Below are 22,779 nucleotides of genomic sequence, written 5' to 3'. Positions count from 1 at the left end.
AAAGTGTTTTATTGACCAGGCCGACTACCCAGCCTGGCCACTGCCCACCTGTGGGGCTCAGGGTATGTGGGTTGGATCCTAGCGGAAGGTGGTCCTTCCAGTCCAGGGGCGTGGTGGCGGGCAGAGATGGGCCATGCTCACTCGGTAAGGCAGTTCCTGACAGTTCCCAGCAGCCCTGGCAGGTGTTAGACTTGACTCACACCTGAGTGCCCACATCCTGGGCAGGGTCCAGGAGGCACTGAGGCCCCACTTCCAGCAGGTCGCACAGTCTTGGGTGTAAAAAGGTGAATCCGTGTGAGGTTGGGGTTGGCTGTAGCTGCGGTGTAAGCCTGAGGGCCCTGGGACGCCACATCCTGGGGAGAGCTGGAGGCCGAGTAGCGCTGGGTGGTGGTGGCCCTCGAGTGCTAAGCCGGGCGGTGGAAGAGGCTGCCTGTGCGGAGCCTCCGCCAGAGCTCCTGCCACAACAGCTGCCGCTCCCGCAAGGCGCCCTTCACGACACCACTGTTCTCCAGGGCACGGCGGGACAGGTAGGGCAGCACCTCCATCACAGGGCCGTAGGGCACGTACTTGTACACGGGGAAGCCTGCCTGGCCTGCACAGGCAGAGGCAGTGAGTCCCGGCCCCGGAGGCCCCACCCCCGCCCCCAGGGGGGCCCAGCTCACCCAGCGGGAAGCTGATCTGGTCACACATGCCCAGCAGCTGTCCAAAGGACACCTGGCGATCGGCAGGGTGCAGGCCCAGCTCCTCCATCCTGTGAATGGGCAAGGCAGCGGGTGAGCCCTGTGCTACCTCTGTGCCCCTCCTGCACCCCTAGATCCCAGCCTCTGTCCACTGCAGGTAAGGTGTAGGTATAGGCTCTGTCCTGCCCAGACCAGGCCTCTGCCCTGCTGCTTACACCTCGGCTATTGCCACCAAGTCCCCTCCTTCCCCAGCCAGCATGCCCCTCCTCTGTGCCCACTCCCCAGCCTTTCCCTCTTGCTGCCCTGACCCAGCAAGGCAGACCCACCCAGCGAGCGGCCTGCCCCATGGCATGGCCCGGGAGAGCTCTCGAGCCCCTCTCCCTCTGTGCCACATCCCCAGTCCACCACCCAGCCTCTTGTCCTCCCCTTGCTGGCTGTTCTGTCCCATGCAGCAGCCACCAGCAGCCATCAAGTCTGGAAGGCAGCTGGTCTAAGTGGAGATGTGCTGCAAGCGTCACACGCAAGTGGGATTCTCAAGACTTAGTATGAAAAGAATGCAGAATCTCTCATTGTTTTCCTGAAATACTGAACACGTTTAAATGGTAATATTTTGGATATGTTGGATTAATTGAAATGTATTATTGAAATTACCTTCATCTTTTTCTTTTAACGTAGCTATTGAAACATTTAGAATTAACACACGTGGTTCGCATTTCTATTAGTGCTTAGATGTTGGGGGAGGGGGGGGCCCAAGTTCTGTCCAGCACCCTCTCCTGGGCTCACATCAACCTTCATAGGATCTTACAAAAATTCCCAGGGTTTGAAATACCTATGATGGATGTTTTTCATATTTTCCTCCCTGGCCTCCTATAGCCACATATCCAGACTGAGCCTGTCTGCACCAGCACTCAGCTCCTGTCCTTCCGCCACCCCACTAGCAGCAAGTTCAACCTGGGTCCTCCTCACACCCACCCTGGCTACACCCAGGCTCACCTCCCTTCTCACTGTCTCAGGGCCCCAGGCTCCCAGAGCACAAAGTACATCTCACCCTGGACTCAGCACGAGGGTCCTCCCCAAGGCCTTTCGCCTCCTTCCCTCCGGGCTGGGCTCCAATGTTGGGGCCTGACATCCACCATGTCACCCCAATCCCTGTTCTATGCATCTAGTGGATCCCTGGTATCCACTAGAACATGAACCCCATGCGAGCAGAGCTGCCACCGTGTTGCTCCTGATGTGGTGGGGACACTCAGGTGGCATTCTGCAAAGATGGCTGCAGACCCCTCCCCTACTGGTGTCCAGGCCCTGTGCCATGTGACTGCAGCTTTGCCCAGTGCAGATGAACGCTCTCCACCTCGGGTCTGGGCAGGGCCTCATAACTTCCTTTGGCCAAGGGTACAGTAGCAAATGTGACATGGGCAGAGGCTTGCCCTCTCTAGGGTTTCTGGAAGCCTGAGACCACCATGTGGTGAAGGCTGGGCTGGCCTGTTGGACGCTGGACATGTGATGCAGTCTCCTTTGCTGTCCCAGCCACAAATGAGGCCATTTACAGCCAAGCAGGCCCCAGCTGACCACAGATGCAGGAGGGACCCCAGACAAGGCCCACAGAACACACTTGTTCAGGCCTCTGAGTCTCGGGTTGGTTTGTTACTCAGCCCAGGCTGACACAGGCTGTGACTGTGGCCCCTGATGCTGCACGTCAGAGACCCATACTGCTTCCCCAGGGAAGGCAGGCCCCAGCTCCCAGGGCAAAAGCAGAGAACCGCAGCCGCAGGGGCCAAGCCCTGTCCATGATGGTGGTATTTGTGGAGGCTGCAAGGAAGGAGAGTGTGCTCGCCTGGCACTCAGGATGGGGGAAGCTGTGTCCAGGGCAGGAGGCCGCTGGTGCCAAGCAGGTGAGGACACTCATGTTCTCAGTGCGAAGGTTTAGAAATCAAGAAAGGAGAAAGAAAGCCCTTCTGAGGGCAGGTTCTATTTTTAGAAGTCTCCCTGTTCTGTCTAGTCTGTCTGAGTGGACTCGCCAGCGTTTGTTGTTGTTAGTGCCCTCAAGTGGGGCAGCAGAGCGGGACCCTGCCTGGTCTTTCTGTGCCGTCCTCTCACCTTCCGGTGCTACATCAGACAACGCTCCGCCTCTATTCATAGGGTTTCATGCCAATCTTTTTGGAAGTGGGTGGCCAGGTCCTTCTTCCTGGTCTTTGTTAGTGTCTGGAAGCTCTGCTGAAACCTGTCTACAACCATGGGTGACCCTGCTGCTATTTGAAGTACCGATGACACATTACCGAATGGGTTTGGAATGACCAGAGTCAGCTCTCCAGGCAGCGCCCTGCAGGTGCCCAGCCTGGGCTGCATCCCCGCCCCGCCCGCACCTTCAATGCTCCTTCACGAGGCCCCACTCGGCCACAGGCCTTGAGCTTGAGGTGCCCGGCTGTGGGAGGGGGTCCTGCTTTGCTCTGGGAAAGGTGAGGGCCAGCAAGCTGCTGCCCGCAGGGCTTCCTATGGGACCTAAACATCAGGAAGGCAGAGCCGGGTCGGGGGTCAGCTAGGACTCTGTGTAGATATAAGGACACAGTGATGACACTGGAATACTTAAGAATTTACTTGATCTTATTCCTATATCTGACTTGTATGGATTCTACCAAAGTTTTAGTCCACAGGAGCAGAGAAACCAGACTATATTAAATGCCAAATGCAGTTTAAAGTGTCAGGAGAAACTGTGCATAAAATGAGGGGACACATCAAAGGCCTCCTGAAGGGCCCCAACATTTCACACTGTATTTGTACATTTCAGCAAGCTATTTAAATCACCTAATGAAATTTATTTTTTGAATTTGAAACTTTAACAAGTCGATATTAATTTTAAAAACCAAGGTAACTGCAAATAGCCTTTCTGCTACTACAGCGCCAACACCACTTGGGCACCTTCCACACACATTCCCCCAACATACCCCTGCTCCCGGCAGGTCACTGCACAGCTTCGGGGCACTGGCCAGAGCCAGCCCTAAGCAGAGCCAACAGTGGGTGGCACCTACCTGCGCAGCGTGAAGCGCACTGTGTCCTCGTTGTGGGAGGCCACCATCACCTGAGCCGTGGAGTTGTGCTTCAGCTCCTCCAGGACATAGTCAAGGCACCTGGGGAGAGCGCCCCGTGAGCTGGCCCTGAGAGGCCCCCAGGGGGCAGGCCACAGGCAGCCCAGGGCCATCCGGCAGCCCACTCTCCCAAGGGTGCGCACGGCAACAGGACCAAGGGAGGAGCACCCGCCCGCAGCACCTCATGAGTAAGAAAGAAAAAGTGAGCAGCCCCTGGGGCTCGCCATTCACAGCCAGCTGAGGCCCAGTGCCCTGTGTGCGACGGACACGGCTTCACCTCCGGGAAGGAGTCTGCAAGGAGGTTAAAGGCCTGGTAGCAAGGGGCCTCCCTGTGCCCAGGGGAGGGTGAACGGTGCCATGGTCTGGCAGTGAGGACAGCTGGGCAGGGTGCACGTTCTCTGACCCAGCAACTCCGTCTCCAGGAACCTGTGACCACTATGTCCTGGCCCATGGGTTCAACAGATAGGGACAGAGTTTGCCCTGAGTCACCACTGTAACCATGGATGGCAAACCACCAGAAAGCTCGCAGAGACTGGCATGGAAGCATGAGCAGCCCACTCTGGCACTGGGTTAGCACTGTGGGTCTGCACGCCGATTCGGGAGGCTTCAGATACGCAGTACGTGGAAAGGCAAGGGCAGAGGACTGAGTGCATAAGGCCAGGAAGTGCCCAAACCGCGTAGCTCCTGGAAGGAAGCAGGGCGCAGCCAGGGAGGGAGCGGGAGCCAGCAAGGGGAGGCAGCGCACGCAGCCTCAGAGAGGAAAGGCTCAAGGTCAGCCTGTCTGTGCTGCAGGACAAGACCACCAAGATCAACGGATCTCTCCTGAGTCCTAAGTGTCCGCAGGAGCTGGCTCGGGCCACCTGAGCCAGTCTGTTCAGTAGACTTTTCCATGTTAAAAAAAAAAAAACCTTGGGGCCAGCCCAGTGGCGTAGTGGTTGCATTTGTGCACTCCACTTTCACGGCCTGAGGTTCACAGGTTCAGAGCCTGGGGGCGGACCTAGCAATGTTCGTCAAGCCAGGCTGGGCAGGCTGCAGCGATGTCCCACATAAACAACAGAGGAAGACTGGCACAGATCTTAGCTCAGCAAAAACAAAAGAGGAAGGTTGGCAACAGATGTTATTAGCTTAGGGCCAATCTTCCTCAGCAAAAAAACAACCAAGCCCTTAATGGTTTTGGAAAAAGTAAAACAAAAGCAGAGGAGACATCAGTTCTGGCCTCAGGGAAGAAGTCCTGCTCCTAGTGGAGGCTTCTGACCCCGAGGGCTGCTCCCCCTTCTGACAGGGCCACGTGGGGTCAGCTCTGGCACTGGGTGCTAAGCTGCCCTCGCCCTGTTTTCTCACTCCTTGCCCCTGGAAGCCCGGAGGCTCTGGGGGTGGGGAGGGCTGGCGCACCTGTGGTACATGGCGCTGGTGGCCTCGTACGTGGGGTTGATGGGGTCCTCGTAGCCAATTTCCACAGCGCGAGCACGCTCCTGGGCCATGTAGGCGCCCCGCACCAGCTTGGCCCCAAAACACCAGCCCTCACGGCGAGCCAGCTCCACGTCCAGGGTGACGTTGTCATAGGCGTCCTGCAGGGTCGGGGCCAAAGTCAACAACCAGGACAAGCCCCCTCCAGCCTGTGTCCCCCGGGGCCTCTGTGAGGCCCACTGGTTGTGGTCAGCATGGGGCAGCAGTGCCTGAGGAAGGTGTCCCATGTCCACCTGTGGGGTGCTCACGGGATCTGGGAGACAGTGTGGGTGAGGAAGGCCCTTGAGCTCTTGTCTTCAAGGAATGGTGACAGTGAGGACACCTGAGCCCTGTCTGGCCTGGGAACAGCCCTGTGGGGACAGGCAGGTGCCAGCAGCCATGGCACACCCATCTCCTCGAGTCCACTCGAGGTGCTGCATACTGTGGCACCTACCTGGAACCCCTGCAGCCTGGACGCTGACCCACCCCGCCACCTCCAAATACCTGACTGGACTCGAGCAGCCCAGCCCAGGTCTGCACCCCTGGGCCCTGAGGTACATGCAAAATTCCGAGCAAGTCTATCTGGGGAGGGGCTGAGACTTCCACAGACCCTGAGAGGGAGCCGGGGTGAGAACGGGTGGGAGAAAATGGTCAACGTGGGGATTAAGGCATGTTAAGTGGGCTCAAGAAAAGCTCCTTTGCCTTCCTCCCACACCTTCCACACCCTGTCCAAGATCTGGGGCCCAGAGGAGGGGCCTGCACATGGCGGACAAGGTTCTGGGGCCTTTCTTCTGCTAGAAGCGGTCATGCTTGGGCTGGGGCCTCCCCCCAACACCGGGGCCAGGTGAGGGGCATCCTGTCACCTGCAGGCGGGTGGGAGGCAGGGGGCCGCACCTTGAGGTAGCACTGGTAGGTGCCAAAGATGAGCGGCTTCTCCACATTGAACCTGCGCTGCATTTCCAGCGTCAGGCGGCTGATGGCCGGCTGGAAGTAGGTCTGCTCGGCGTCCACCATCAGTCGCACGCCCGCCTCGCTGGCTTTCTGAGAGTGCAGGGGGAGCAGAGAGGGTTTGTCTGGGCTCAGGTGAGACAGCACCCCCTCCCCACCCCGGCACGCCCCCGGGTTCCTCAACCTTGGCCAGGACGTCCATCCGCTGCAGCATCCTCGTCACCTGCAGCTCCTCCTCCTGGGTGAACCGCGACAGCAGAGGCTCCAGCTGTCCCGTCTGGGGACAGCACTCAGTCAGGCCACAGCAGAGCATGCCCCTGCCCATGGGCAACCCCCTCCCCATGTGCAGGGCCCACCAATAGCTGGTGCCTGGTCCCCAGGACCAGCGAGGCCACCTCGCCCCCACCTCCCCTGTCCTGTCCTGTCATATGAAGATCAGCGCCCTACCCTGAGGAGGGCCTGCCACATGGTACCCTGGAAGCCCACTGCCTGTCAGGGCATTCCTGTCACAGGGCCCGCTGCCCAGGTCAGGCCTGTGTGCCCAGGGTGTCTGTTCCCACGGCCTCCCCAGGGTCCTCAAAGCAGGGTGGCACCCTTCTGCTCCCAGACAATGCTAAGGAAGTGACCCTCGACCCATCCGATCGCTGGGAAAGGCTCCACCCCTAGAAGGGAGAGGACTCAGAGGAGGAACCACAGCCACAGGCAGCCGAGGACCGCCATGCAGCACCAACCGCCGCGTAGCAAGAGGTGGAGTCGCCCTCCCCAGATGGTGGCCTCAGGAGCCGGGGGTCTGCAGGGGGCTGGGCCTGTGCAGCACTGAGGCCCTCTGCTCAGCCCAGGGCATGTCCCTCCATCAGCCTCAGTGTCGATGTCAGGGCTGGCCCTCAGTCGGCCAGGGTGGAAGTTTGTGGAAGGCAGTGTTTGGGAGATATTTCCCCAAGGCCCTTCTGCTGCTGCTTCACCTCCCAGCTTAGGGGGCGGCTTCAAACTCGGCAGCCCACTCCGAGACGCCCTCCCACGAGCAGGCGGAGTCTCAATCCACTCCCCCTGCACACAGGCCGGCCTAGCGCCTCGCTTTTAACAAACAGAATTGAGCAGAAGTGACGCCCGGGGACTCAGGCTAGGCTAGAAAAGGTGACAGAGCTTCTGCGTGGCTCGTGGGGACACTTGCACTGGGAACCCAGCCACCACTCCATGAGGAAGCCCTGGCTGACAGCCAGCATCAACGGCTGGCCCAGTGCGTTGGGACCCCCACAACAACCCAGGCCTGCCAGCCTCGGTACAACTGCACAGGAGACCCTGAGCGAGAATCGCCCAGCCAAGCCCTGTCAGCCCAACTGTGAAGAGGAGCATAAGATGACCAGTGTCCTTTCAGGCCACTGAGGCTTGTGGTAACCCAATTCACAAGGACAGATGACAAGGAAGGCCCCTAGACACCCCTCTCCTTGTGGGTGTCCATCCCCCTCTGTGGGGCACTAAGTGGGTCTGTCTTCCTCCCCTAGACCACAGGGATCTCCTGGGGCCAGGGAGGATGGGGTCTTGGGCCCGCTGTGCCTGCAGCTGCTGGGCCAGCATAGGTGACAGAGAGCATTTCCCTCCTCCACCCAGCACCTTGAGACAGGGCTCAGTGGCAAGGGGGGCAGTCACCTGCATGTTAGGGACCACCAGGTGCTTGGAGAGTTCGGTCCTGCTGTCGATGAGGCTGCCCCAGTCCAGCAGGTCCAGGGTGCTGCGGGAGAAGGCGAGTCAGCACAGCGGCAGCGGCAGCTTCCCCATTCAGCCACGCAGCTTGACCCACGGGCACTAGGGTCTGTTGGGGGCCCAGGTCCCAAATGAGCCCAATCCCTACAACAGCATCCCCAAACCCAATCCCAAAAACCCGCCTACGAGTTCAGTTTTAAGATAGATAAAATGTAAACGTTGTCCTCTGTTTAAAAATGGAAACCAAATCGCGAACTTTCTTGCACTGGGGCAGCGGCAGCTATAAAAACCCAGGGCACACACCAAGACCACCCCGGGCCACGTCGGGCTTGGGGGAGAGCCGAACACGGAAGACAGGCAGGAGGCAGACGCAGCGTGCAAGGGGACGGCACACTGCTGCCAGCGGGGCCTGGTGACCTCGGCGCCAGCCGTCAGCATGAGGCGGAGGGCTCTCCAAGGTCTCAGCGGCCCCAACCCTTCACCTGCCTGCCATGCAGATCCCAGGAAGGGCTTGGTGTGCACCCTCACTCCAGCACCCCAAGAACTCTGTCAGAAGCCCTGCCACTGGAGGGGTACAGAGTCGGGGCTGGCCCTGCACCCACACTGCCGCCCAGCCCCCTGTCAACCCCTTCTCTGCATGTCTCAGAGGAGCAGGTCCCTCAGCACTGTCACCCCGAGGCCCACACACCCAGGAGGGCGGCCAGGAGTGGGAGGAGCACTGGGGGTACTCTTACCCGGATACGCCCAGGGTCTCCGCAGTGAACCAGTTCTCAATCTCCGTCCTGGACGCGATGCCCATCTTCGCCACACTTTCCTGGAGAGGTGAGAAGGTGTCAGTCCTGCAATGTCCCCAGCCCCATTCACTAACATTTCCAGCCACCCCCGCCCGTTGGTTTGAGAAGCTATTTTGACTTTATTATATTGTTCGTGAGAACGCAACAGTTCTGGCTTGTGTCTGCTCCACAGACAGGTCTGTGCCCACGAGTCCCTGATGCCCCTTCTCACCCCTGCAGTTCCGCAGCGCTCCGCCACCCGCAGGGCCAGCCCCATCCAACCCTCCTGCCGGCGCATCCTCAGCCTCTATTCAGATTCCTTCCCAGCACCTGTGAACAGGCCGCAGTCCCTGGAGCAGCTCTGGGAACCTACCTCAGACACTGCCTGGCTGGTTCCTCCCAGGCAAGGCTCCTCCCAAGACCCCACAGTACCCCAGGGAAGGGCTGTCCCACCTGCAGTGCGGCCACCTCCAGCCTTGTGTCCATGGCAGCCAGCCCAGCCTTCCCTTGCTCTGCAGCCATTTGGTGAAAGAACCGTCTCCACTTCGTGAGCACATCCGAGAACTGCAGCTGTACATGCAGGCCTGAGTGACCACCTGGGCCACACACCCCGCTCCCTGCCCCAGGACCCCCGCAAGGCCCCTGGGCCCCTCCCTGGCCCGCCCGTGTCCCTGCCTCCTAGCCCCACGGTACAAGCAGAGGAGCTTTCCTTTAATGCTCACGGCAGCCCCAAGTTCTCGCAAACTCTCTTCAGGCGGAAGGTTCTGCCACTTACCAGAAACTGGGGTCTCCCCAGCGCAGTGAGCTTGATGGCTGAGAAGCCGTCCTCGCCGGCTCTGCCTGTCAGAAGCCACAAGAGGAGCCCTTAGGTCCCCAGAGTAGGAGGCCAGGAGCCTGCGCCCAGCGTCGGGTGCCACTCAAGAGTTAGGATGCATCTCGTCGGACATGTGACAGTCTGCAGGGGGCTGGTGCTCGTCCTTCTTCCCATGAGTTCCCTACAACCCCCAGGGGACCGGGTCTACCCCGAAGATGGGCCTGAGACCGTGGGAAGCGCTGAACAATCCAGTCACCAAAACTGCCGAGGGTACAGCGGCCCCAGCAGATCCCTCCTCCCTTCCCCACCCGGCCTGAGCAGGGGCCGCAGGGATGGCCACGGCAGCTGCCTGGGCCCTGGCTCGTGTGCCTGGCCCTCCCTGAAAACAGGTCTGGTGACTGCTCGGCAGTCTCAGGCTGAGGCAGGTGGCCCCCCCCCCACCCCCGGCCCCTGCCAGCCCCCAGCCCTGAATGGGAGAGGCGAGCTCACCGAGGACCCTGACGCCCTGGGCCGCTAACCATCTGCGGGCAGAAGGACCATGATCCTACCCAGCCCGTAAACACCCGTGTGCACGGCTGCTCCTGATGCCCCACCACAGAGGGTTCAAGTTTGCCATGTGGGTCCAGGAAGGCGCAGCAGAGCACCGGCTGCAGCACGGAAGCCACTGCACCACCACATTTGTCTCTCCTCCAGCTCCCGGAGCCCACGATGCACATCTCGGCTTCTGCCAGGCCCTCCCCATCGATGTGCCCTTGTCAGAGCAGGCAGGGAGGCAAGGAGGCAGCCTGCACTGGACACTGCCCGGGTCCCCACACACTGCTCTTGGAGGCTGCTTCTAAGCATCACTCACTCCCATTCCTGAAAGTGTCAAGTAGGTGCGATACCCGCTCATGGGAAGGCTGCTGGGGATGCACACGGGCTGCGCTGTGAGCTGACGGTTTCTAAGGCCCAAAGGATGAGGTGGCCTCAGCAACCTCCCAGCTGAACTCACCTCCCTCAGCCAACGCTCCCGCCCAGAGGCTATGCGGGGAGGGTCTCTCCACTAAAGAGGATGTGGCATCAGCTCCCAGAACAGCACAGCTCTCGGTGGCAACCACATTTAACGAGAGCAGAGCCCCCACCTGGGACTCGGGGCCCCCACAGCCTTCCTGAAGGTCCACACCCAGGTGCCTGGTACCCGGGAGCGGGGAGAGGAGCGCCTTCCTGGAGGCTCTTGACAGTCACCACAGGTCATCTCCACAACCATCCGGTCTACCCAGAAAGGAGGTCCCGAGAGTGCGCTCCGGCCTCACGTCACCCACCAGCTCTCCACAAGCCAGGGCTCAGCCTAAGCCCGGCAGCAGGGCAGCCGGCAAAGAGCAGGCCCCACCTGAAGCCTCGATGCAGCGCAGGAACGTCTCCATGTGGCTGTCACACTTGGCTTCACTGGCATAGAAGTAGGTGCGGGCACTGATGACGCCGTCCCTGCGGTCCCCAAATGCCCGGTGGGCCTGGTACTGCTTCTCCCTCTTGCTGGCGCCTGGAGAGGTGGGCACGTGGCCTGAGCACCCAGGCCCTGTGCTGGGCTTCGGCCTCCAGCCCCTCTACAGGCACACGCAGGGCTTCCCCGTGTCCCACAGGCCCTGTGGATGCCCTACACCCCGGCACTGTGCTGCCCACTGCTCCGCACCCCAACCCCGCCCACCCCGCACTCGCTGCTCCTCCTTCCTGGCTGAGGCCTAGTCACGGGGCAAACCCAGAAAGGCAGAGCCCAGACAGCCGAGGGCCACAGGGACATGTCAGCACACACGGAGCGGTGGGCTGGGTGCCCACAGACCAGGGAGGCGCCGCGCATGGCCCCTTGCCCTGAGGCTTGCCTGAGTCCCTGCACCCAGGTGCCCGGCGCACGAGCAGGGGATGCATGTAGGGGGAGAGCGCCTGCTGGGAACGGCCGCCTCTGACTCACCGCTGCCCTCCTTCTCTGCAGCCGAGGTGCAGGACCTGCAGGACGGAAGAAGAGGGCAGGTCAGGCCAGGCCACCACGGGCACAAATGACACATGTGTTCCCATGGAGGAGGCAGAGGGGAGAGAAGTGGGAGGCTGGGCCCAGCGCCTGGCCTGACAGAGGCTGTGTGTGATGGAGGGAGGGTGGTGAGCAGCGGGGGCGTGCATCCCTTCCCCGCCCCTCCCCATTACCCCTGAGCTGGCAGGGTGGCAGCTGCACGCTGACCTGCCCCAACTGGCCTACAAGCCCTGTGCCTGGAGAAGTCTCAGGTGCCTGAGTGGTGGACCCTCCCTGCAACACTCAGGGGAAGGAGATGGCTCCACCAGCCGGGAGGAAGGCCCTGAGCCAGTGCTGAGGCCTTCCCGCTGCTGATGGGGAGGTGGAGCAGGGGCCAGGCAGGCTGAGGGGGACGAGGATGGGAGCCGCCAGCTCGCCCTCTGCGCCCCACGCCCACCTCCGCACACAGGGCCCCAGCGCCCGCAGCACCGGCTGCATTCTGGGCCCTCGGGCTTATTTTCCAAGCAGCAACCAGAATTTTTCCTTTAAAATGCAAACCATCCCCTGGCCTCCCATTGCACCTGAATAACACTCCAAGTCCTCATGAGGACACAACAGTGAGGTCAGCCCATGGCCCTGGCTGCCCCACCCATGTCCACCAGCCCTGGCACCCTGGCCAGAATCACAGCAGACACCACCCTCCTCCTCACTGGGGCTGTGGTGTCTAGGACACAAGAGTTGTGGCTAAGCCTACTCAGATGAAGGGACCCTCGTCACTGGCCGCCGGCCCGAGCGCCGCACCCAGCAGCTGTGTCTATCCTCTGACTTTGTACATAAAACCTCTTACATCAGTGACCTCCCCAATGCTCAGACGCCCGGGGGCCCCTGCAGCTCTGCCCCGCCCCACAGGGAAGGGACAGAGCTTCTCCCCAGGGGTGCCAGAGAAGTCCATGAGAGGTACGACACCTGTGACATCCGGGCCACGGTGGGCTCAGACCTCACAGCTCCCAGAGCAAGTCCTGCTGCCCAGCTGCCTCCAGGGAGCCTTCCCTCCAGGCCCCAGCTTCTGTGTGACCCCAGATCCATATCTGGGGACTTCGAACCAGAACACCCAGGTCAAGACCAGGGAGTGCCGGCAGCCAGGCCAGGCCAGTCCACAGAGGCCAGGGACTCCCCACACAACAGCACAGCCCACAGCCATGGCCTGGGGATGGGAGCTGGGCAGGCAGACACTGCTCCAGCTGCCTTGTGGTGACCAGATGCATGTGCCTGAGGCAACAGAAGGTGAGATGTCACACAAGTCTGGCTCTGTAACTTGAGGGAGGCATTGGCTCCCAACATGACATGCCCGCCAGCAACAAGGAGCTCCCCAGACTCTCCCAAGGCCCCTGGGCAAGGGCACCCGCAAGACCAGACCCCGGCCCTCCAAGCTGTGGCCCAGGAACAACCAGGCGGAAGCCACCACTGCAGGGGAGGCAGCGCCTCGAGGGCGAGACCAGGCGAGCCTGCCCCGTAAGTGCACAGCTAAGTGCACAGCGATGACCACAGTAACCCCACAGCTATCTGCCTCCTGGGCAGACGCCTTCGGCAGATGGGAAACCATTATGCGCAAGGTCCCTGCTCAGCGTTTTCACAGCTGGCCCCGGCCAGGCTCCAAGGGCACAGGGAAGCAAGGGCCACTCCTTTCTTGATCCCAGCAGGTTCAGCAGCAGGAAGGCAGCTGGAGGCCGTGGCTATGTACAGGCTATTTCCATCCCTGAACCTCCTGGGCACAGACAGAAAGCACTTTAGAAATAGGCCAAGCAGAGAAGCTGGACCAGCCCCACCAAGTGGCCAGAGGCCTGTCTCAGAGCGGACGGCACCTGGCAGGGACAGGGCCACACCCTGGACCAGGCCTGGTGGGTGGGTCACAAGCAGACCAAGAGGTCAGTTCCCAGGCACAGTGGGGGTCACGCCATCATGGGGGAGAGGAAGGAGCACCCAGTGTGCGTGCACACACAAACACGTGTACGCACACACAGGGCATGGCCCAGAAGGTGGAGGAGGGCATGCCCAGGGGCAGGGGGACAGAGGACAATGAACACAATGCCCCGGGATCTGCGGAGGGGGCAGGAAGACCCCGAACACCACTTCGGCCAACCCCAAGCTCAGCTCTCAGCAGCTGCATTGGGTAATTGGTTGGCTTGATGCCTTTTAGAGAAAAGCAGAAAGCGAGGGGAGAGCATGCCAGACGTCCTCCCTCCAGCTCCCACGGCAGGAGGGGAGACAGCACAACAGAGCCTGTTCCCACTCGCACACCCGCACACCCACACCCCAGGGCCTGACTCCAGGCCCACTGAGACACTGCACACACCACTCCCAGGGGGCGGCCGCCACCCTGAGGAGCAAGGCCCGGGCAGCCCTGGGTCTGCACAGCCAGGACGGACACACCTGCCGCCCACACTGTCCCTGGGGTGTCCTTGTTGCAGCCGGTCATCAGGAGGTGTCCTAACCCCTTTCCCTGTCCCTGCAGCTCTCAGCCCACTGAGGGACCCCGCGGGGCTCCTCCCCCGGGACGTGGCCCTGGCCTCTTGCCTCTCACAAGTGTCCAGAAAGTGCCGTCCACCCCTCTCTGGGTGGCCGTTCTCTCCCTCCTGCACCTCTGGCCTTCCACCTTCTGCCTCCTACCCTGGGAGGCCCTCCTGGGTCCCCTCCTCATGCCCTCAGGAGGGCTGCTGGGCCTCCTGCACATTCAGATGCCTCCATCCTTTCCGTGCCTCTTAGAGTTCTGCCCAGGCAGGCCCAGCACCATCTGTGCTCCCCCAACCCCCCACCCCCATTCCCATGGCCTTAATTTTGGGCAGTGGCTTCTCCATCACTCCCCAGAAGAGGGTCTACAGGTCCTGTGACAGGATTAGGAGAACAGATCTCTGGGCACGCCCCAGACACAGAATCAGTTTCCACAGGGAGCTACATGGTTAGAGCCACTCCAGGCCAGAAACAGCTGGTGAGCCAGTCAGGCAACCAGACAGGGTAGATATTCTCCCAGCGCTGGCCAGCCTGGCTTGGCCCCCTCGGCACAGGCCCCTCTGAAGGCACAAGGCCGGCCAGCAGCAGAGTTGGGCGTGAGTCCTCGACTCCTGCTGCTGGCTGTCAGGACAGGGAAGGATGGCCACTCACATCCCAGAGCCTACTAGGTTGGTGCTCCTGCAGGACGAGGGGTGCCAACCGCAGGCTGGCCCAGGGGCACAGGCTCCACGGCCCCACGGAGGGAGGAGGGCGAGGGCAGCCCGCCTCCCAACACTCCCCTGCAGGGCAAGGAGGAAGCCAAGAGGCTGCCCTGGGAAAGAAGTCTGTTCACACCAGAGAGAGAGAGTCCCATTGTGAGACTGCCCAGCCCCCGAGAGGCAGCGGGGACAGAGGGCCCATGTTCCCTTTCGTAATTCAACAGGCAGCCCCAGGGAAGGCTGCAGCCCTGGCCCACAGCCCCACGGGGACAGAGGGGGTGCCCAGCTGGAGAACCCTGCCCTCTAGACAGCGAACCACTAGGCAGGGGCTGTGCCCCTCGGGCCAATCGGCACTGAGGCCCCGCTAGGACATTCCGTTCCCAGGGTAGAAGGCCCACGTGATGCTTTTCCTTCCTCTGCCCTCCCCTCCCCTCCCCGTGCCAGAGCAAACACCGCGGCCCAAGACGACCTATCCCAGGCCTAACGGCAGGCATGGCTGCTGTCAGGACTCAGGGGCCCCAAAGGCAAGGGAGGGCCCAGCCTGCGGAACAAAAAGGAAAAGCTGGTCTTGCCTGGACCTCACATGAGGCCACTACTCTGGGAAGCAGAGGGTGACCTCGTCCTGTCATTCTGTCCTAATGCCCAGGAGGGTGGGTCAGGGAGGGCCCGTCTGTCCCCACACTCGAGCCCTGCAGCATGTCAGTGGCGGCTCCCATGAGGAGGCTCCCAGGCTGGCGTGCCACAGCACTCCTGGCCGCACAGGCCGTTCTCTGTGGAGCCCTGGGCAGGCGCCAGGCCTGGCAGGCTCCGCACGCTCCTGGCAGGGCCCACTTGCAGATCAGAGAGCTGTCTCGGAGAGTGGGTAAGGGTGGGGCAGCAGGCCATCCAGCGGGCTGGGAAGCCCCAGGAGGGATGCAGAGAGGGAGCCAGAGCGCTTCCTATAGGGTCACTGAGCGTGCTCTGCAGGCAGCCGGGAGCACCTCTTTGCGGCCTTGTGGCCCACACAGTGTCTGCCACAGCTACCCAACTCTGCCCTGCAAGGCAAAAGCGATTTGAATTTCACATAATTTTCACATTATCACCATATATCCTTGTTCTGATTTGTTTCAACCATTTAAGAAATGTACAAGCCAGCCTGCAGACTGCACAAAACCAGGAAGGCGGGCCGGACAGGCTGTAGACTGTGGTTTGCCAACTTCATCCTCACCCCTCCTCTGGCCTCGTGCACACGAGGCCTCCCGGGAAAGCCCAGAACTGTCCTCATGGTGCAAAAATGCAAGAAGCCCAGGCAGAGCCCAGGAGGGCCACTGGTCATCAGGGTCTGCTAGCCTTGGCAGCTCCTCGTTCAGGTGGCAGGCAGCTGCTGGCCACCAGGGCTCTCTGGGGTTCCCACTGGATGCCGGTGCAGGCCTTACTCCATCTCCTGGCGCTCCGCCTCCTCGGGGCTCAGGTCCTCCTCCACTCCATAATCCAGGATGGAGCCCACGCCGAAGGCCCTGTTGTGCTGGATCAGAGGCTGGATGGATTCCTGGTCCTCGCCAGCCACAAACTGCCCGTAGAAGGTCATCTTCATCAGCTTGTCGAACAGCCTTTGCCCCAGAAGCCTCCTGGTGAGAAGGAGCAGCTGAAAGGCAGAAGGAAGCGCCTGTCCTGGGCTACCTGGACTCCCCTGTCCCCAGCTGGACTCCCCGCTTCCCAGCCCCTTCACTCCAACCACAAAGCCATGACATGCTCTCCCCAGGGCCACACTTGGCTCCCAGCCTTGATTTTATAGTGGAGACCACCCGAAGCAGCTTGCTTCTCTGCTTGCAGCAACTGTCAATCACCCATTCCTCATGCCGGGTGGCCACTCTTGCCTCCCTCCCTGCATGCTCACGGGTGACCCCAGCAGCCACAGCGGGGGCCTGACCATGACTTGGTGGATAAAGAAGTGAAAGGCTGGTCTCTCCAGGGACAGCAATGGGCATGTTCATAATATCCCCTGTACCCAGACCTCAGCGCCTGGCAAAGGGCCGGCCCTCCAATGGCTGCTGAACTGATGAACATGTCCACAGCACAGAATGCGTGCAAGTTCAGCGGCAGCAAGGCACAGGCTGACGATCAGCCAGGTGACCAGCTACAAAGGTCTGTGAGATGACAGCCCGCCCTGGGACCAGTGGGGACTTGGTACAGTCATCTAGGGCCACAGCGGACCAGCAGCTCCAATGGACCTGCCCTTCGTGAAGACAGCCGCCCATAAACTACTCAGCTTTCTCCTCCAATCACATTTTGCCACATGCCAAATTTCTGCCATCGTTCATTCAAATGTCCCGAGCAGCTACTTCATGCCCAGCACAATTCTAAGCTGAAGAAAAAAAGGTAAGGAACTCACAGCCTAGTTGGGGAGAGACCCCGAAGGAGGAAGGAGCAAGTGATCCACTGACTGATTCAGAATGCGGGATGAGGGAGCACTTGCCAGGGCGGGTGGGGGTGGGATGTGTTTGCTAACTTAGATCTGGGGAGGGGTGCATGCCAAGGGGAGGGGGGTGACACGGAGCTCCTGCAGTGGGGACAGACAGGGCAGGAAGGAATGAGGACAACCAGAGGCCCCTGGGGTTGGGAGGGATACTGATGGGAGGGCACCCCACCAGCTGTCTGGGAATTCACCTGCGTCCCTGCCTGCCACTTCCAGCTCCAAGACAGGAAAGCAGAGGTCTCTCAAGCCCGACGGCTCACAGATTCCCCTTTCTTGGGGGGTAGATCTCTTGGGATCAGGGTTTCAGGGAACAATCTCTAGTCTAAGCAAAAGTACGAGCAAGTCAAACACCCTCAGCCCAAAGCAATCCTGAGCGGCCACACTGGTCTGGGTGCAGGCTGGCACTCAGCAGGGACACCTCGGGCGCCCCAAGGACAAGGGCTTCCAGGCCATCACTTCTGCCTCACTGCAGCCTCTGTGTCTGATTTTCTCTCATCTTGTTGTTTTTATAAAGAAGATTAGAAAACGAAAATGAAAGTGCCAACATGGGAGACGGGCAGGCCTCCTCCCCATCTCGCCCTGAGCTGGGGCCCAAACTCAGGGAGCCCAGGGGCCAGAGGAAAAGCCAGGTCTTAAACAGATCAAGGATCACCCAGTGGCAGGCAAGGCAGAACTGGGGATCTGAAAACCATCATTTGGTTCTAGAAAAGAACCCCTGACACCACACACGTCAGCTCTGTGGACTGTCAGAAACACACCGTGAAGTGGGTGACTTACTCTCGGGCTGGCAAACCTTCCCAGCCAAGCCACATGGTAAACACAGTCGTGCATCACTCAATGACGGGGATGCATTCTGAGAAATGCATCGTTAGGGAATATGTCATCTGAATATCACAGAGCATACTTACACACACCTAGGTGCTACAGCCTGCTACACACCTAGGCTCTGTGGTACTAATCTTACGGGACCCTTTTGTATATGCGGTTCACCGTTGACCAGAACATCGTTATGGGGCGCATGACTGTAATTTAGGCTGTGCAGGCCATGCGGCCTCTGTTAGAACTACTCAACTCTACCACTGTAGTGCAGAAGCAGCCACAGCCAACACTAACTGAACAAAGACAGCAGCTGGAATCTGGCCCAGGGCATGGGCTAGCAAGCTCTCACACACCCTGCACCTGGGCTGACCACCTGCTCCCCAAGAGGAGGCAGGGCTCAGAGGGAATGGCCACCCAAGTCCCCAGAGCCAGTCACTCGCCCTCTCAGCCTCCCCGGCAAGGGGAGGCCGGCCTGTCACAGAGGGGTGCGGAAGCACACGGGGCGGGGCTGGCACTTCGAAAGCCAACTCAGAGCAAAGCAGCCCCTTGAAAACCATCCTGGTGTTAGGTGTGCCCCGGGTGGCACTACCTGAGATGAGGGCAGCCTCAGCCCTTCTCCAGGTGAGGCATTCTTCTCAGGTCGAGAAACTTGCAAGGGTAACACCTCCTCTCATTTCCACTGCGAAAGACGAAAGACGCATGCAGAGCAAGAACAGGTACGGCCAGTTCTCTGCCGGTTTTCTGCCCTGCCCCACGGGCCCACTCACCGGCTTCTGCTCCGGCTCACACCCAAGCACAGAAACCTGTCAGGGAAGACCTGGATTTTCTAAACTCTTCTTAAAAAGGCCTGCCTTCCAGCAAGCGTGGGCCCCCACTGGGTCCGCAGACAGCATAGTAGCTCACACCAGGCTCCTGCAGGCTGACACTATCTGCCAGGAGCAGGTTTGACAGGAAAGGCACAGACCGGCCCTGGCTCAGCAGGAGGAATTTTCACCACAGGCCAGAAGGCGGGGAAGGACCAGCGGTTCTGCTGGGTGGCCCAGAACTCTGCAGTCTGGCCCTGCCCCATGTCTTCCATCACCAGGCACCGAGGCCACTGTCACCAGTGGGACCACCAGCAATCACAACGGTAGAACAGGTCCCACAGGGGGCACACATAGCACCTCACACCATTAGGGCGCTCCTTGAGGTGTCCCTAGGGCACAAGAGGGACACAACGAGAGCTTCTCACCTCCTCCAGGCACCCGCAGCCTGGTCCCTGCGCTCTGGCACTTGCCCCGGGCAGGCACCCCAGAGAGAGTGGGGCTGACACGTCCCTCCCACAGCACCCCAGGACCCCCAGCTCTGCTGGCTTTCCCGCTTTGAAACCAGAGAAATCTCAGTGCTGCACCTAGAGAAATTTGGTCCATTCCAAGCCCTCTCCCCCTCCCTCCCCAGTTCAGCCTCTTCCTCCTCCACCCCTCCCCCCACACTCGGCTACCATCAGCCCGGGGCTCCGAATCTGAATCTGTCCAGGAAGCTTTGGGAGGAATCGAGGCCAATAGCTCTGCTGATCTCACAGTTCCTTCAAAGCCACCCGACTCTGACTTGGTGGGGCTCTGCCCTCACCTCCCACCTGCCATGGCCTAGCCTTCACCTAAGCCTGGGACCTGGCTGGATGCTCCTTCTCGTCCAAACTCCCCCAGGGGCAGAGGGAGGCAGCACAATGCCCTCAGTACGGTGTCACCTGAGAAACCAACACCACCTGCATGAGGAGCCTTCCAGACCCTCGGCACCGACAAGCGGACCCTTGCAAACTGTCCCCAAGGAACACCTTGAAAAAACTATCACCTCTATATCTCCAACTGACAGGAGCTAAAACGGTGTTCTGCTCTTTACTTCCCCAAAGCCCTCACACTTTGTTACCAAGTTAAACTTTTAAAGTTGGGTGTTTCAGCAGCTTCCCATTTTTCCCCCAACGCTGTCTTTCAGAAGTGGCCGTGTCTGGGGAGCCCTCGGGCCACAGCCTCCCAGAACTCTGGAGTCCTAGGCCATGAGCCCTTCAATTACCACCAAACCGAAACAGGATGAAGGAGTTAAAATTTCCCTGGATTAGGGTGAAACTGGACCTGTACCCACAAGGTTAACATGGGAAACAAAATAACCCAAGTTTCCGAGCCTGCTGCGCAGAACAGCAGGAGGACCACTGACGAGAGAGGAACTTGCTAACAGCCCTGCCTGACTAAGCATCTCCCAGGAACACTGAAAAGCTGAAGTGACTGACTGTAAACTTTAGACGTCAGAGACTGAAAATCCCCCGCGTGCAACACACAGAGTCACACCTGTGCGGTGGACTCTTACAACTTCAGCCCCCAAGGCCATATGCTCCCCCTGCCCTACCTAAATAAAACCCCAAATAAAAACCCTTGCTTGTAGCTTTTCGGGCAGTTTGGAATGACAGCCGTTAGCTGCCGGTTCTGCTTGCTCAGCGCTTTGCCATAAAATTCCTGCTTTCTTCCACCACACCCAGCGTCAGAGATCGGCTTGCTGCGCCCAGGGTGAGGGAACTCACTTCAGGTTCGATATCAAGACTTCCCTGGGGGCAACATGGAGGACACCTAATTTTAAATTTCAGGTGACAATTTTGTATTACTGCAAGCAGTATATAGCTTAAAAATTAAACTGGTCTTTGTTTTTAGTTGGTGGTAACTGACATGTAGCAAAATTCACGGCCCAAAGGGAGTGCAGGAAACACTTTCCTTGCTGACTTGCCCCTCAACAGGCGACGCTCAAGGGGCCCCCGCTTTACACTCGGAAACTTCCGAAGGGCCCCGGGATGGGCAGAGGAGCCGCGCCCGGCCCGCCGCCCGCCGCCCGCCCGCGCACCTGCTCGTGGCGCGCCAGCAGCGCGGGCGAGGCGCACAGGCGCAGCACCAGCAGGCTGCGCGCCAGCTCCCAGCTGCGCCGGCTGCGGTACGCCTCCTGCGCGTTGCCGAAGTCCACGGCGGGCACCGGCGGCCGCGCGGCCTCGGCCTCCCGGCGTTCCGGCACCGCCCTCGGGCCCGCGGGCTGCTCGCGGGTCACGGGCGCCGTGGACAGCGGGGCGAGGCGGGCGGGGCCTGGGCGCAGCGCGGACACGACGCGCCTTAGAGCCATGGCGGGGCGGCCGTGAGCGTCTCGGGGCTGCTTAAGTACGCCCGGCCCGTCGGCTCCGCCCCGCGCTCCGCCACGCCCTCTCTTCGGGAAGCCCCGCCCATCGCCGTGCAGCCACGCCTCTCCCTGGAGGCCTCGCCCACCGAGAGGCCCCAGGTGCGCCTGAAATCCTCCTTCGCAGCCCGTGGCCACACCCCCGAGCCAGACCCTGTGTCCTTGGCTGCTCACCCCCAGCTCCGCCTTCCCCGCAGGAGATCCCGCGCTCCCGGGACTGAGCGGACGATCGGGTGTAGGATTTCCTCCCAGGTAGCCCAGCTGGCCAGGTGAGCCCGCCGGTCAGCTCCATGGCACACCTGCACACCTGGGCTCCTCCCTGGTCGTTGAGCCCACGAACTCTCCGCGGAGAATCCGGGAAGGCCAGAAGGCAGTCCCCCTTCTCTCATTTAAAGGGCGTATGGGAAGCCATCCGTCCTCTCCCGTGGGCCCAAAGCGCGACTGTGGGAAGGAGGCCCCTTAGGAGCTTGTCCAACTCTGAACGTCTCCCCGTCTTCCCAGCCCCACCGCCAGCCCAACAGGCAGCCACGGACCTCCAGGCTCCCTTTGGAACTCCTACAGCCCGCATGGTTCCAATGCCCCTTGCAGCCTTCCCTACAGGCCCTCAGTGCCACCCTTGGGGCTGATAGCAAAGCCACCTGCTTTGCAACTGCGCTCGGACCTCTCTTCACTCTTAAAGGCCTTCCCACGCTCTGCCTCTGCCTCGGATGCCCTTCCTTCCAACATTGTGAGTGACCTGTTGCTAGAGTGCCAGGTATCGCCTCCTGGGAGGGACTTGCCCTGATTGCCTGCCCTAGTGCCCACGTCCCCATCACTCACCCCTCCACCCCCAGTGCATCTCCTGAGGACACTCCTGCACCCCCACAGGTGCTGGATGTGGCTGTGGGGGCAGCCTCACTCCCTGCCTCACCCTCCTTGCCTACCTGGTTCACCAGGTGCTCCATGCAACTTAGTGCGTTGGACACCCTGACGTTTAGGGCCAAATAATTCTTTATTGTGGGGCGCTCCTGTGCATCACAGGATGTTTATCAGCATCCCTGGCCTCTACCCACCAGATTCCAGTAGCACCCCTCCCCCAGTCCTTGCTAATGTCCTCTGGAGGACACCATCACCACTGCTTACATGGGAGGAGCTTCCTGACACAGTCACAGTCTTTCTGCCCCTTTTCCTCCTGTTGGAGTCGAAGAGAAAAAGGGAAAGACAAAAGGGGCACGAGAGCTGAGGCCCAGAGGCAGCAACTCACTGTCCCTCTGGTACCTCAGAAACTTAGCTCACCAAGGGAACACCACAGCCGTGGCAGCTGGCCACAGCCACCAGACTCCCCCATTTTCCTTTCATAGATGAACTTCCCTCCACCTGAAAGCCCTTTAGGGGCTCCCCACTGCCATCTGGACAAGGTTGCATGGCTCAGCCTGGCTCATTGGCCCTCCGTGGCCAGGCCCCTGCCCACACCCACCATACCTGTCACCCATGCTGGTCATTCTGCAGGTCACTCCTCTGAGCTCTGGGTCGTTTGCATGCTGCTCAAGGGCACCTGCCCCTCCGCCTGCTCCCAGCCTCCTTCCTCCTCCTCCCCAGGGTCAGTTTGGCAGGCACGTCCCTGGCTGGGCACCGACTTGGTTACAACTCCTTCTTCTTGCACTGCCACATTGCAGCCACTTGCCATGTCCTCCACATTGCCTCCTTA

At 60.5% G+C, this 22,779-nt stretch overlaps 1 protein-coding gene across 1 annotated transcript; it reads right to left on the bottom strand.

Annotated features, from left to right (window-relative positions):
- Positions 1-269: 269 nt before the first annotated feature.
- PRODH (proline dehydrogenase 1) lies at positions 270-21,074 on the bottom strand. Its single transcript, XM_046640058.1, has 14 exons — positions 20,772-21,074; positions 16,048-16,256; positions 11,391-11,425; positions 10,815-10,964; positions 9,407-9,471; positions 9,085-9,201; positions 8,593-8,672; positions 7,805-7,886; positions 6,342-6,434; positions 6,104-6,250; positions 5,156-5,331; positions 3,707-3,805; positions 663-751; positions 270-592 (listed from the first exon to the last, which is right to left on the bottom strand). The coding sequence occupies exons 1-14, from the start codon at positions 21,039-21,041 to the stop codon at positions 405-407; spliced, it is 1,800 nt and encodes a 599-aa protein (XP_046496014.1). The 5' UTR covers positions 21,042-21,074; the 3' UTR covers positions 270-404.
- Positions 21,075-22,779: the final 1,705 nt, after the last annotated feature.

Source organism: Equus quagga, chromosome 15 (genome assembly GCF_021613505.1).
Source record: "Equus quagga isolate Etosha38 chromosome 15, UCLA_HA_Equagga_1.0, whole genome shotgun sequence".
NCBI classification, from domain to species: domain Eukaryota; kingdom Metazoa; phylum Chordata; class Mammalia; order Perissodactyla; family Equidae; genus Equus; species Equus quagga.
This window is presented reverse-complemented; position numbering and strand designations above follow the sequence as displayed.

Excerpts from the sequence above, each read along its gene's own strand:
- PRODH (XM_046640058.1), bottom strand. The coding sequence starts at position 21,041 with ATGGCTCTAAGGCGCGTCGTGTCCGCGCTGCGCCCAGGCCCCGCCCGC. Across the intron at positions 11,426-16,047 it reads GCGGAGCGCCAGGAGATGGA|GTCCTGCACCTCGGCTGCAG; the intron begins GTAAGGCCTGCA and ends TCCGTCCTGCAG. Across the intron at positions 7,887-8,592 it reads GAGACCCTGGGCGTATCCGG|CACCCTGGACCTGCTGGACT; the intron begins GTAAGAGTACCC and ends CTTCTCCCGCAG.